General features: G+C 43.0%; 1 protein-coding gene across 2 annotated transcripts in view; it reads right to left on the reverse strand.

The window, feature by feature from the left end:
* FAXC (failed axon connections homolog, metaxin like GST domain containing) overlaps positions 1-14,303 on the reverse strand; it is a 77,292-nt gene that overhangs the window by 12,024 nt on the left and 50,965 nt on the right. For both annotated transcript variants that reach the window (XM_034962569.4, XM_003824363.6), the window contains one exon: positions 7,075-7,191. In XM_034962569.4, the coding sequence (XP_034818460.1) occupies positions 7,075-7,191 (117 nt within the window). The remainder of the gene's footprint in view (positions 1-7,074; positions 7,192-14,303) is intronic.

Consider the following 14,303-nt stretch of genomic DNA (forward strand, 5'->3'; position numbering starts at 1 on the left):
AAAAAAAAGCCTATACAGAAGACATAAGTTTGCAAAATAATAGAAAAACTGCATTTCTTCAAAGTGTACTCAACAATCGGATAACAGTTTCATCTACTTGACTGGTAAAAAAAAAAGTCTGATAACATCCAATGCTGATGAGGATGTAGGATGTGGAGGGTCAGGCATTGTACTACATGGCTGGCAGAGGCATACATTGCTATAACCTGTTTTGGAAAGTAATCTGATGTTATCTATCAAAAATTTAAATGTGCATATCTCTTGGCCCAGGATTTCACTTTTAGTACTCTATTCAACTATAATAAAAGCAGTGGTATGTAAAGATATATGTACATGGATATCAAATGAAGCTTTTTTAAGCAAAAAAAAAGAAGTAAATGATGAAAACAGCCTGAATCTCCATCAATAGGTATTGATGAAATAAATTAAGGTGCATCTATGCTATAGAATATTGTGAAGCTGTTAAAATGATATGATATTCTGTTAAGTGAAAAAAACAAGTTATAGATAATGTGTATAGTATAATTCAATTTAGTTTAAAAACAGTGAAAACAAACAAACTGAAACACCTAGATATGCTATGCAAATCTGTACATGAAAAAGGCACAAAAGGATTTACATTAAATCCTTAATATTGATTATTCTGTGGAAATAATATTGGACATGGATGAGGAGAAGGCCATAAACTTTTTAAACTATACCTTTGTAATTCAACTTACTGTAACCATCATGTATTACTTTTCAAATTTAAAAATCCAATAAAATCAATTGGTAAGAAACAAAGTGATATTCTCAGACAACTTGAGAGGATATTTATCAGAAAGCCGAATGCCCGCCTACCCAGAAGATAATCCCAGATAGAATAAAGAACCTTTCTGTTAAAGTTTCTCAAATGGGAATGCCCTCCCTGCTCTTTGAATAAAGTGATGCATTTTATATTCCTGTATTCCTCTAATTTCTCTAATAATCAAAACATTCTGTACAACTTGATGCTGAAAACATTGTCAACCAAACCCAGAATCCAGAACTAACGTTCTCCCAGCTGCCAATCATACAAGGCAGGAATGCGGGTGAGAGAGAAGCATGCCAATGTCTCGCAGCAGCACCTGCCAGCCCTTGGTCACAAACCAGCAAATAACTTGGAAAACATAGGCCAACATCCAAACACACTCATTTACTCTACAGGTATTTACTCAGCACCTCCCTGTTCCAGATCCATGCTAGGCGCTGACTACACCCTTGGTTGCTCCTTCTAGCATCTGTCATGCAGGCATGGAGGACACTGAGCATATATCCTCTTCAGAAAAGTTCCTAAAATACTTGAATACTGTAATGAAAACACCCCCTTTGCCTTGTCTCCTCGAAGCTAAAAAATATTAATTCACAGATCTCCAAATACAAAAACAGGCCAAGGTCATTCGTTCCAGCCCTTTCCTGAAACCCAAATCTCCTCACGACAACCTCTTCCTGAACACTTCCCTCCAGATGGAGAATAGTAAGAGTGCAGGAGTGAGGAGATATTTACATGCTGGTCAAGGAGATGCAGCATTTTTTCCACTTTTTAATCTATCAAGTATTAAGTAAAAAGGACATTCAAGTAAAATAAATAATTGCTGGTGAAAGTTGCTGAATGAGGTTTTTCCTAGAGCACAGAAGTTTGAGCTCCTCCTCATTCAGAAAATAGCATTAAGGTCTGTGGTTTTGATAGGACTCTGGAGGACATGCAGACACGCTGCAGAGCTCTTGACCCATCATGGCTTCAATTTCACTTTTCTCAGCTTTCTTAAGCTCTCCACATCTGTTTTAAGGAGTGCCCCAATCCACATGCAATTCTCTGATAAGAACCCTGATGAAAATATCAAATCTAACTCCACATTAGGAATGTTGCTAATAATAAAACTGAGATTTTTTCAGTATAAAATGGCAAAAATTTCAAAATAAATTATATTCAACCCTAATCAAGGAGCAAAAATTGGAAGTACTTTCAGACTTTGCTCATGAGAATATAAATTGTATAATCTTTCTAGAAAGCAATTTAGCCATGTAGACCAAGAGCTTATGCCCTTTGAGACAGTAATTACCGAACAAGAAATGTACCCTAAGGAAATAATCAGAGATGAGCAAGAGTATATATTTATAACAATATTCACTATAGAATATTAGTAAAAGTTATTTAAAACAACCCACAAGTCCAGAAATAGATTAATCACATAAATTACCATATAGCCATAGGATAGGATATTATGCAACTATTAAAAATACCATTTTGAAGAATATTTCATGACAAGGGAAATGGCCAAAATACAGTTAATTTTAAAACTTTAGGTTATAATTGTATCAACATTATGATCCCAGCTTAAAATATATATATATACATACTTACACTTGATAAAAGATTACATACATACCACAATATCAGCAATTGTTCTCTGTGAAAGATGGTGTCACAAGTTATTTTTTATTCTTTTAAAACTTTTCTATCTTTTCTAAATTTTCTTCAGTAAGCAAATTATTATTCATATTTATATGTCTATCTAGATAGACATATGCACACATATGTATATTCAAAGCCTGTCCTCCTGCTCATCTAACTGAAGGAAAATTTCATACTATTCTACATGGTTCCAGAAGTAGCTTGTGTGGCTTTATAAATAATATGTTGGACCAAAAAACTAATATTCATCCAAACACACTCACAATGAGGCAAGGCCAGTGGTGCTTCTGCCGTTCCAAAGCTAAAGCAGAAAACTGCCTGAATCCGAGCCACTTACATGCCTGGGTTTCACCCAGTTCTAAAATCTCCAGGCTACTTGTTTCCACTTAACCCTTCTCATGTTACTTCTTGAGAAAGTCTCTACCACAGAGACAGCAAAGGCAGGGACAGAGGTTGAGAGCAAATTACAGCAGTAGTAGTTTGGCTGCATGTTATCAGCTCCCCTCCAGAGATTTAGAAGGGGTATGGAACTAATGCCTAAAATGGGATTTAGAGATCCCTGTGGACTTTAATAATTCATGCTACACCAGCACCCAGGGAAAGCTGGAAGCTACTTTAAGAATCAAAGTAGGCCGGGCGCGGTGGCTCACGCCTGTAATCCCAGCACTTTGGGAGGCCGAGGCGGGCGGATCACGAGGTCAGGAGATCGAGACCATCCTGGCTAACACGGTGAAACCCCGTCTCTACTAAAAATACAAAAAAATTAGCCGGGCGTGGTAGCGGGCGCCTGTAGTCCCAGCTACTCGGGAGGCTGAGGCAGGAGAATGGCGTGAACCCGGGAGGCGGAGCTTGCAGTGAGCCGAGATCGCGCCACTGCACTGCAGCCTGGGCGACAGAGCGAGACTCCGTCTCAAAAAAAAAAAAAAGAATCAAAGTACATACAACAATGTGCCAAAAGCCCCGTGCAGATGATGGTGTCAGATTCCCCAGATGTGCATGAGGCCCAAAATCAATCCTCCAAAAGGCTGATCATTTCTTTTAAAAGAACACTAAATGCCTCAAGTCCTTTCAGGAAGTAATAGAGAAAAGGGCCAAATCACAACAAAAAATGCATTATTTCTGAAAGAAAAAATTCTGTAGAGTCTGTGAGTTCCACTGATAATGGGGTCCCTAAATACTTCAGACTAAGTAACAGATGACCACAACAGTGTGTGTGTGCACATTTGTATGTGTATGTACACACATGTGTGTATGTAGGGATGTGTTTGGGTAGAAGTGTAGGTATATCTGTACAAGTGAGTGTGTGGGGGGGTTGTATAGAGCATGTGAGTAGATGTGAGTGTACATACATGTGGGTGTGTAAGGGTGGTATGGTAGGAGGATGGAGGGAATAAAGTAGGAAATAATAGGAACAGAGAATGGATATAAAACACAGCCCTAAATGAACTAAAAGGAATCAACATCTTTTAGACGACTATGGAAAATGTGATTAAATTAAAGGGAAACTAATATTTTAAATGCCACAAACCTCACCAATGTGATAACATATTTAGTTTAGAGAAGTTCCAATGTATTGCAAAACAAGGAACAGCCTCATAATGACCATTTAGGAAATTAAATGACAGTCCATACTATCCCTAGTCCCACTCAGTTGAACTTCCAGAAAACCTTCGATCAATGCCTGACCCATTCCAACGAAGTCTGATAATGTATCTGGAGCTCTGTCCCCACCAATAAGAGGATCTGGAGAGTGAGAGCTGCTGGCGTCAGCCTGGTCTAACCTCCTGGGCATGCACATGAATCGACACACACACATACACACACACACACACACACACAGAGCTACAGGCTCCACCACTTCCCCACCCATCTTCATGACCACCACACATGACTGCTTGCCTGCCTCAGTTTCTTGTATGATTCTGCCTTGCTTGGTTCCATCCATCCATCCATTCACCCATCCATCTGTCCATCCATTTATCCATCCATCCATTGACCCATCCAGCTATCCATCCGACATTTATTAAGAGCATTCTATGTGCTATTCTACTGGTCTCTCATCTACATACCCAGCCTGCTCAGTTGGGCATAAACATTTTGATTAATTCTTGTCAACCCTCCTCCCCAAACCTAAATATTGAACTTTGATCCCCACATCCCTGGCCCCCAGGCACTTGCTTAGGTACTGCCTCAAACAGTTCCCATGCAACTATGCAGGGGAAGCCTCTCCCAGAGGCCCTGGCTGCCACATACAGATGCTCCTCGACTTACGTGGGGATACATCTCCATAAACCCATTGAAAGCTAAAAATATCATAAGTCAGCTGGGCACAGTGGTTCATACCTGTTATCTCAGCTACTTGGGAGACTGAGGTAGGAGGATCACTTGAGGCCAGGATGTCAAGACCAGCCTGGGCAACACAGGAAGACCTCATTTATTAAAAAAAAATTTTTTTTTTAATTAGCTGGACATGATGTCTCACTCATGAAGTCCCAGCTACTCAGTAGGTTGAGACAGGAGGATTACTTGAACCCAGGAGTTTGAGATTACAGTAAGCCATAATCATGCCACTTCACTCTAGCCTAGGCAACAGAGCAAGACCCCATTAAAATATATATGTATATGTAAATGTACATATGTATATGTGTGTGTGTGTGTGTGTGTATATATATATATATATAGTCCAAAATGCATTTAACACCTCTAACCTGCCAAACATCATACATTAGTTTAGCTTACCTTAAACGTGCTCAGAACACTTACATTAACCTACAGTAAGGCAAAATCATCTGGCAACACAGCACACTATACAGTATCAGTTGTTTACCCTCATGATTATATGGCTGATTGGGAACTGTGGCTCAGTGCCACCACTCGGCACCAGAAGAGAGTACTGCACCACACAAATGGACAGCCCAGGAAGAGATCAAAATTCAAAGTATAGTTTCTACTGAACAAGTATTGTTTTTCACAACCTCAAAGTTGAACAATCATAAGTCAAACAATGATAAGTCAGGAACCATCTGTATATCCCACCACCCTACCCCACCACACACACACACACACACACACACACACACACACACCCCAAGATCTGGTCCCTGGCACATCAATCCAAGGTGAGCTATCTTTCCGTATGCCATTTCCACCATGAATTTTACTTCTGGCTACAACCCCACACCCACCCCACACATATATGTTCATCCCCTAGCACTGGTTCTATGTATCCTTGCTCCTTAGCTTCCCCTCTCATATCTCTTGTAATTCTGATAGGCCTCACATCCAAGGTACACATTACACAAAAAAAGTACTAAGATTGTGTTTCTTTGGTCAAAATTAACATAAATAATACTTTGGGCGGCCGGGCGTGGTGGCTCATGCCTGTAATCCTAGCTCTTTGGGAGGCCGAGGTGGGCAGATCACTTGAGGTTAGGCATTCAAGACCAGCCTGACCGACATGGCAAAACCCCGTCTCTACTAAAAATACCAAAATTAGCCGGGCATGGTGGTGCACACCTGTAATCCCAGCTACTCAGGAGGCTGAGGCAGGAGAATCTCTAGAACCCGGGAGGCGGAGGTTGTAGTGAGCCAAGATTGCACCACTGCACTCCAGCCTAGGTGACAGAGCAAGACCCTGTCTCAAAAATAAAAAATAATAATAATAATACTTCGGAAAGCACTAGACTCACAAAGTATTTGTTGACATTTTCATTTTCCCAGTCTTGAACTTTTTAGCTCTACTAGTTTTGTTTTGTTTTTTTAATTTAAGACGGAGTCTTGCTCTGTCGCCCAGGCTGGAGTGCAGTGGCACAATCTTGGCTCACTGCAACCTCCGCCTCCTGTGTTCAAGAGATTCTCCTGCCTCAGCCTCCTGAGTAGCCAGGATTACAGGTGCATGCCACCATGCCCAGGTAATTTTTCTATTTTTAGTAGAGATGGGGTTTTGCCATGTTGGCCAGGCTGGTCTCGAACTCCTGACTTTGTGATCCACCCGCCTTGGCCTCCCAAAGTGCTGGGATTACAGGCGTGAGCCACTGCATCCGGCTGCTCTGCTACTCTTAGTGAATGATCTATAGCCACTCTGTTAGAACAGGAGGAAAGAGTGGCTTGAATGCAAATGGCACAGAATCCTATGTACTTATAGTTACATGTGCAACATCGAAAAACAGTTTAGACTCAGAGCATCTGAAACAGCCAGTGAGTTCATCAGCGTCAGCCCACCGTAGTTGATGTAGCTGGATATACCAGAAAGTGGGGAGCCCCCATTGCCCAAAGGAAATTAAGGAAGACCAGCAAAGCAAGGGCACTAGGTGGAATTCAAGCCCTATTTCAGCAACAAATCTTAAGTCCCACTATGTAAGCAGATGGAAGAAAAGCGCTAGCATAAAAACATCACAGGACCTATGTCAGCACTGCTAAGAACATAGTCTGGGCAAGATAGCAGGTGAGAAGCCCAGTCTCTCTTCCACCCCAAAGTATCCTGAGTACAGAGAACCAACCCTAGCCCTGTACACCATGCCTGGTGTCTCCATAAAGCACACCCAAGACGAAAGCATTGGTCTAGAATTCTCCACTGTGCTACCCCACTGCCCACCCAGCCCCAGTAAGCCCCAAAACCTGAAGAAGAGTGTAGGGCTTGCCTTTGATCAGCCGTTCGGGTCTTGTCCCTGGTAAGGTCCACATTGCCTGTGCCAAGTGTCCAAAGACAGTGGCGTCAAGAGTGGAAAGCTTGGGCCCCATGATGTACTTCTTATCACCTGCAGTAAATAAAGCAGAGAAGTCAATGGGCTGGCCCACACTGCCCCACATCATCACAATGGCATTTAGCACATTCTATTACATATTCCTTTACTGATACCAAAAAGCTTTGCAGAGTCGAAATACATGCACACCCTTTTGCTTAAAAAAAAATAGAACAAAAGTAAAATGAATTAAGCAATCATGTGATACATCAACCCATAGAACAGCAACACAGGGAACATACCAAAATAAGCAGATGAGGGAGGGCATTCATGGAAAAAAGGGAGAACTGATCACCACCAGACCTCTGGGAACCTTCTTGTCTCAAACTCAAGTAAAGCCTGTGATGCTTAAGAACACCTGGAAGTTTGCTTAAATCATCTCAAAAGTAACCCAAAGCAAGCAAAGCCAACATTAGCACTTACATTATTAATTTAAATACATTTCCCCAGGAAAAACAAGAAGCCTAAGCTCCTTAAGAGGTTTGGAGGTGAGGTTTCCCATGACGCTACATGGTCCTGGCAAAGTTCTCACCTCTGAGGATCAGCTTCCACGGAAAACAGTAAGTAAAGAGTAGCTATGAGGTCACAGGCTCAGCCCTGGCATCACGATCCCATGAAAGGATGTTTCACACTACTGCTCCCATCTCTCCATTTCACACTACTGACTTCATCCAGGCCTTGTCACCGGACTATCACACTTGACCTATTAAAACTGACCCAAGTCATCTCCCAGGCTACTGTTAGACACTACTGCATATGGAGGGAGCACTAGGGGAGATGGAGCTGCCTAGCTCACATCCTGGCATCACCGTTATTCACTGTGGGAATCTGATCATCACGTAACCTCTACAGCCTCAGTTTTCCCATCTGGAAATGGGGATGAAACTAAGAGTTTCTATTTCTTTGGGCTATTGTGAGGATGAAATGACATAATGTACATTAGCACTCATGACAGCCCCTCCCTTTCTCCAGTCCTTTCCACATCCCACCTGACACTATCAACTTCCTAAGACTTTTTTTTGAGACAGTCTCACTCTATTGCCCAGGCTGGAGTGCAGTGGCATTATCTCGGCTCACTGCAAGCTCCACCTCCCAGGTTCAAGTGAGTCTCCTGCCTCAGTCTCCCAAGTAGCTGGGATCACAGGCAGCCACGACCACGCCTGGCTAATTTTTGTATTTTTAGTAGAGACAGGGTTTCGCCATGTTGGCCATGCTGATCTTGAACTCCTGACCTCAAGTGATCTGCCCACCTTGGCCTCCCAAAGTGCTGGGATTACAGGCATGAGCCACTGCGCCCGGCCCTAAGACACTCTTTTAATCATGTCACTCCCTTTCAAACACCTTCCATGGCTTTTGAAATGAGTTATAAAATGAAGTCCAAACTCAACTTAGAACTTAAAGTGCATTATACATTGCCTCCAACCCATGTTCCAGCTGTATCCTTCATTCCTCCCTTATCCTAGCAAACCTGGGGACCACCCCCATTCCCCAGCACAATTTATGCCTCCAACTGCTACACCTTTGCTCATGCTGTGCACCCTCTCTCTGCCCCCACAACTTATATGTGCTCACCACTTCTCTCGAATCAATTCTATCCATCCGTCAAGGTCCAGCTCCAGCCTGCTTTCAAAGCTTTCTGGTGGCAACAGGAGCTTTCAGTTCATACAGTCCTGTGTTTACATCTCCCTTTTGCACACACAACCTTATAGGACTTTAAAGCATTTAATGCCTATTAACCTTCTGAACTATAAAATGAGATGAATAACTGAGGTGACTTGAGCAGAGCACACAGCAGATATATCCTGCCTCTTGTCTCTCAGGCTTCTTGAGTGACATTTTTCCCATAATGCTCTATACACAGTGTGTGTGTGTGTGTGTGTCTGTGTGTGTGTGTTTGTGTGTGTGTGTGTGTGCATTTTATCTTTCCAGCTAAATTGTTAGCTCTTTGAAAGTAAGGGTCAATTCTTGCTTTTATTTAGCAAACCCTTATACCACGTTTACTACATGCCTGGCCTGGTTCTACATGCTGTACTCTAGGAATATCTACCCCTTTCACCGTTCTTGAGTGACAAGCTGAGGAAACTGAGTATCTGATGACAATGCACAGGAAAGACAGGAGGGGGAAATGGCTGGAGGTGGGAACACAAGGTAACAACTGTTACAGCACAAATGAAGCAGAAAGTGATTTTTAAAAATCATTTCCTCTATATATGCCATAGAGATCAAGAAATACCCTACAGTAGGGCAATATGCTGAACCTAACCAAATTGCCTTTTCTGGCAAGGACAATCAAGTCATTCACATTAGAGTTCTTAGCTATTTCCTATTGTCAACCAACTTCTCCATCATTTGAGTCTTACACCATTATCCAAATACTGGGGGGAATCCAGAGAAAGTACCAACCGGACAGAAATAATAACGAAAAATCAGATACCATAAGAAGCAAATCCTAAGGTGTTACACCTGAGGGTGCATCCCACTGGCGCCATGCCTCCACCGCACCCCTGCTGGCATTAAGTGAATGCAGGCAGGCAGAGGGAAACTGCACAGGAGCTCTCCTGCCATCCTGCTAGGGCAGGAGGGGGTGTTGGCCAGGTGGCCAAACAGTCCTCCCTGTGGGATTGTACCAGGCTCAACCCATTCAAAGTCCAAACACAGGTCTACCCACACACTGGAAGCCATGAGAGGGCTTCAGGACCACTGTGAGAAGGGCTACTCACAGCCTCAGAGAGAAGAAAACAGGATTTTTGTTGTGTGTGTGTGTTTTTTTAAGAGCAACAATGGCTTCATGGTCAAAAAAAGAGGGGGAGGGGGAGAAAGAAAATGTTGCTGTCCTTGAATTACTCAAAAGGACTCTAAGGGAAATGCCAGAGTCAAGTCCATAAATTTTGAAGTCTTGTAGAATCCAAAGATTGAAGGCAAAATGTAAAACATAAATATGAATAAAAATTTGGAAAACCTAGAAATAGAACACACAGGACTTTGACATAAAGAAAAAATGATTTAAAAAATCATTTGAACCCACACATCAAATAGCACATATAATGGCTGGCCAAAATTCGCCATCTGGCTTCGAAATGTTAAAACTGGAAGGACTTTGAGTTAGTGACTAAGGAACAAGGTTGAGAATGCTACCAGGTCTCCTGACTTCTGGCCGATGCTCTCGGTCTCCACAATGTGCCACATGGATCTCCATCTCAGAGATAAAGACCATATGGAAGAGCAGGAGGGCTGAGCTGTGAAAGTTTGCAAAAGGATGATTTTGTCAGGAAGGAACACAGAACGCAAAAGGGAAAAGAGAACAGAAATCAGGTGTTTTCAAAGGTGCCTGCAAAAATATAGGTGGAATTTAGTATCTGTGGAAAATGCTGAGTGGCAGATCTAAAATTATATATGTGTACACACATACAGGACAGTTATGAATGTAAAGAATATAAAAATATCCCATCATTCAAAAGTCCTCATAATACCTGATGGCAGAAAGCCTTTTTAAATTTTTATTTTAAAATAATTTTAGATTTACAGAAATGTTGCAAAAATAGCACAGTGCGTCTGTGTGGGTGTTTCTGGATGAGATTAGCATGTGAATTAGTGGACTGAGTAAAGCAGATTGTCCTCCCTAAGGTGGGTGGGCCTCATCCAATCAGTTGAAGGCCTGAATAGAACAAAAAGGCTGACCCCTCACCTGAGTAAGGACGACAGATTTCCTTCTGCCTAACTGCCTTCAAACTGGGACACTGGTCCCTCCTAGGTCTCCAGCTTGCCAGCTCATCCTGCAGATCTTGGGACTTGTCAGCTTCCATAATTGTGTGAGCCAACTCCATATAATAAATCCTAATGGTTTGGTTTCTCTGAAGAATCCTGACTAATACACCTTCGCAGGGCATCGTATCAGGGAGCATATAATGTCCTATATCTTATGACTGTGATATTAACTGTAACCATGTGGTAAAGGTGGTATCTGCTAGATTTTTCACTATAAAGTTAAGATTTATTCCTTTGTAACTAATAATCTTGACAGAGACACTTTGAGACTTTATAAATATCCTGTTTCTCCTCAAACTTTGGCCTGCTAATTTTAGTGTCCATTGGTGGATGTTATCTGAAGCAAATATTACTGTAGTGTTTGCTTCATTGTGAGTTTCAATTTCTCTCATTCTTTGTATTGATTAGAATTCTACTGTCCTTTCTTTCCCATTTCCTAATGTATTCAATTATTTATTTATGTAAGTATGCACTAATGGATATTTATTTTATTCTATAGGTTATAATCCAATACTCTCATTATTTTGTTGCTCAAATTGTTCCAGCTTTGGCCTTTGGGAGCTTGGCAAAAAAAACATTTTTAAAAGGAAATCAAATAAGAGTTGACTCTGCTTAGAGACAAAGAGGCCAAGTTAAAGGCTTCGGACTGCAGCACTCTTGGGGTTTGCAAAGTGGCCCCGGATCTCACGACCAGGGGGTTTTGGCAAAAGCAGAACACTCAGGACACTTGTGAAGGGCACTGAGGGAGGAGACTTGGGTGGTGAGGCACTGTGAGCTTCATTTTTGGCAGGTGAACCATCTGGTGACTTCCATAGGATGGACAGAAGCAGCTGAGGGATATGTGGGCACCTGTAACTCCCCTGCCAGCCTCCAAGCTCAGAATGTGAACTGTGAACCATCAGTGAGGGAAAATGAAGGTTGAAAACATCGAAGCCCTGGGTGTGAAGGGACCTAGGGTACATCAGACCTTCTAAAGTATGCTCCACCTGAGGCCAGCTTCTAAGCACCCAGAACACCTCCCCAAGGATGCAGAGCCCTCCTGACAATGAGGGTGAGTCCACATCCTGATAGTAGCAAAGTGACTTCAGGTGCCCGCAGTGACCCGACAGACCTCATGGCTTGGTCTTCAAGTGGCAATCAGAGAGCACAGACCAGGGATAAAATACAAGGACAGTGACCATGCAGCCAGAGGGAGGAGCCATGTGGATCTGGAGAAGGAGAGCCCATAGGGGGAGTAGCAGGGGCTGGTTCTACTGTGGGGCTGGAGAATGACAGTTGGCCCTGGATATCTGTAAAATTTCATATGACCTCTCCTGGGTGGTTTAGGCAGCTCCTCTTTGTGAGGAAGGCCATATTGTAGATGAAGGAACAACTGGGGCACCCAAGGATGACCAAAAACTGAGTGGAAGTACTAAACCATGAATAACAAGAATGTTAAGGGGTCCTGATGGATATCAGCTCTCTTACCCAGACTTGAGTTCACTGTGATTGGACTTTGTCATGGATCATCAGTTATAAGCCTTTAGTGAACTTGATTAACCCAAGGCTGCTTATCCTGACTGCCAAGCTTGACCAGCCCTTCCCACATTGTCTTCCACTTCTGTCATGGGCAGCCACAGAGGGTTGACCAGGAGATAAGGGACACAGCAAAGACAAGAGTATGTGGAGGAGGACTGAGCATGTAGACTAGGTCCCTCACCCCCACTGAGTACTAACTGAGCGGATGGCTGGATGAGCAGAGCAGGGAGAACAACAGAGGACAAAGACGCACAGTTGTCCAGGGAGAATGGAAGCAATATTGAGTCTGAGAAGAATGGCCAGAATCCAGGCCTGAAGACTTAGGCCAAATTGAGGGAAAAAGCAAGCTGCAAAGCTGAAGCGAGCTGAACTTGATGAGCAAGGGAGCCAAGAGAATAGGAGGGGACAAGCAGAGAGCCACATGCCCCTGAAAGTTCCAGTTGGGGAGGGAGTGCCCTACGCAGCATAACTGAGGAAGTGCTCACAATCCTGGGCTGTTTGCTCACTGCCTGGCTCTGAGCCGCCCCCTTGGGGAGGATGTATGAGAGCTGACAGTGTGTGACACTCTCCAGACCTGGGCAGGACAAACCGAGCTCTACCTCCTATGAATGGTCTACTTCAGTCAAACATGCAGGTGCTCATCCTATCCTCCCTGCCCCAAATAACTCCGGCTATCTAAGCCTGACCTTTCCGTTAGGACTCAGACCAAGTCCTACCTCCTCCACTGCATGAAGGCTTCCCACACGGTCCCAGTCTACTGGAACCTCTCATTGTCCACGCCTCTGCTAAATCCCAGAGCGGCGAATTGCTTAGAGCGAGGCTACTGAGAGAGTAGTCTAGCAGCACCAGCAGCACCTGAGTGTTAGTTAGAAATTCTTAGATCCCATCACTGAATCAGAATACTTGGGAATGGGACTAGAGAACCTGTGTTTAACAAGTTTTTGGGTCAGGGTTTCTCAAACTTTAGAGGTATTAAAATCACCAGGATAGTCTGCAGTTCTTGGACCAGACTGTGAATAGCACTGTTCCAGGTGATTCTTGTGCACACTGAAGCTTAAGAAGTACTGGGCTAGAGTATATCATTGGTCTTAAACTTGAGCATGTAGCATAATCACCTGGAAGGCTTTTTTTTTTTCTTTTTTAGTAGAGATGAGACCTCGTTATGTTCCCCAGGATGGTTTTGAACTCCTGGGCTCAAGTGATCCTGCTGCCTTGTCCTCCAAAGTGCTGGGATTCCAGGCATACAGCACCACACCTGGCCTTGAAGGCTTTTTAAAAACACTAACTTAAGTCCCTGATCCCAGGAGTTTCTGATTCAGTAGGTACAGAGTGAGATCCAAGAATCTGCATTTCTAACAAGAGCCCAAGTAATGCTGATACTGCTGCTCCAGGGACCACACTTTGAGAACCACTGGTCTAGCTCACACATTAGGTAAATCACACAGCCATCTTGCAGTCTTACCTACGTGTAGGCCCTATCTCCTCAAATAATTTTTAAGCACCTTGAGGGCAAGTAAACTTCTATTTTACTTTTCTGTCCATCTGGTACCTATCACATAGGAACCATCAATTAAGGTTATGATAGCCTTAATTATGTTTGATCTCTGTCCTTTCTCAAAATGGAGAGCTATAATAGTGATTAAAAAGTATAATAATGTGAAAGCATTTTGCAAGCTAGGAGGTGCTATTCTAACATAAGGAATTCTTTTATACTCATTTCCAACAATCAAAACAAGTAATGTGGACAGAACCAGTTCAACCTCTCTCCAAGCGCAGGAATCCCTTCTCACACTTTCCTACCAGATACTCCCCATCCCCAACCCCAACCCTGCTGAAACTTCTCT

This window comes from Pan paniscus, chromosome 5 (genome assembly GCF_029289425.2).
Source record: "Pan paniscus chromosome 5, NHGRI_mPanPan1-v2.0_pri, whole genome shotgun sequence".
NCBI lineage: Eukaryota > Metazoa > Chordata > Mammalia > Primates > Hominidae > Pan > Pan paniscus.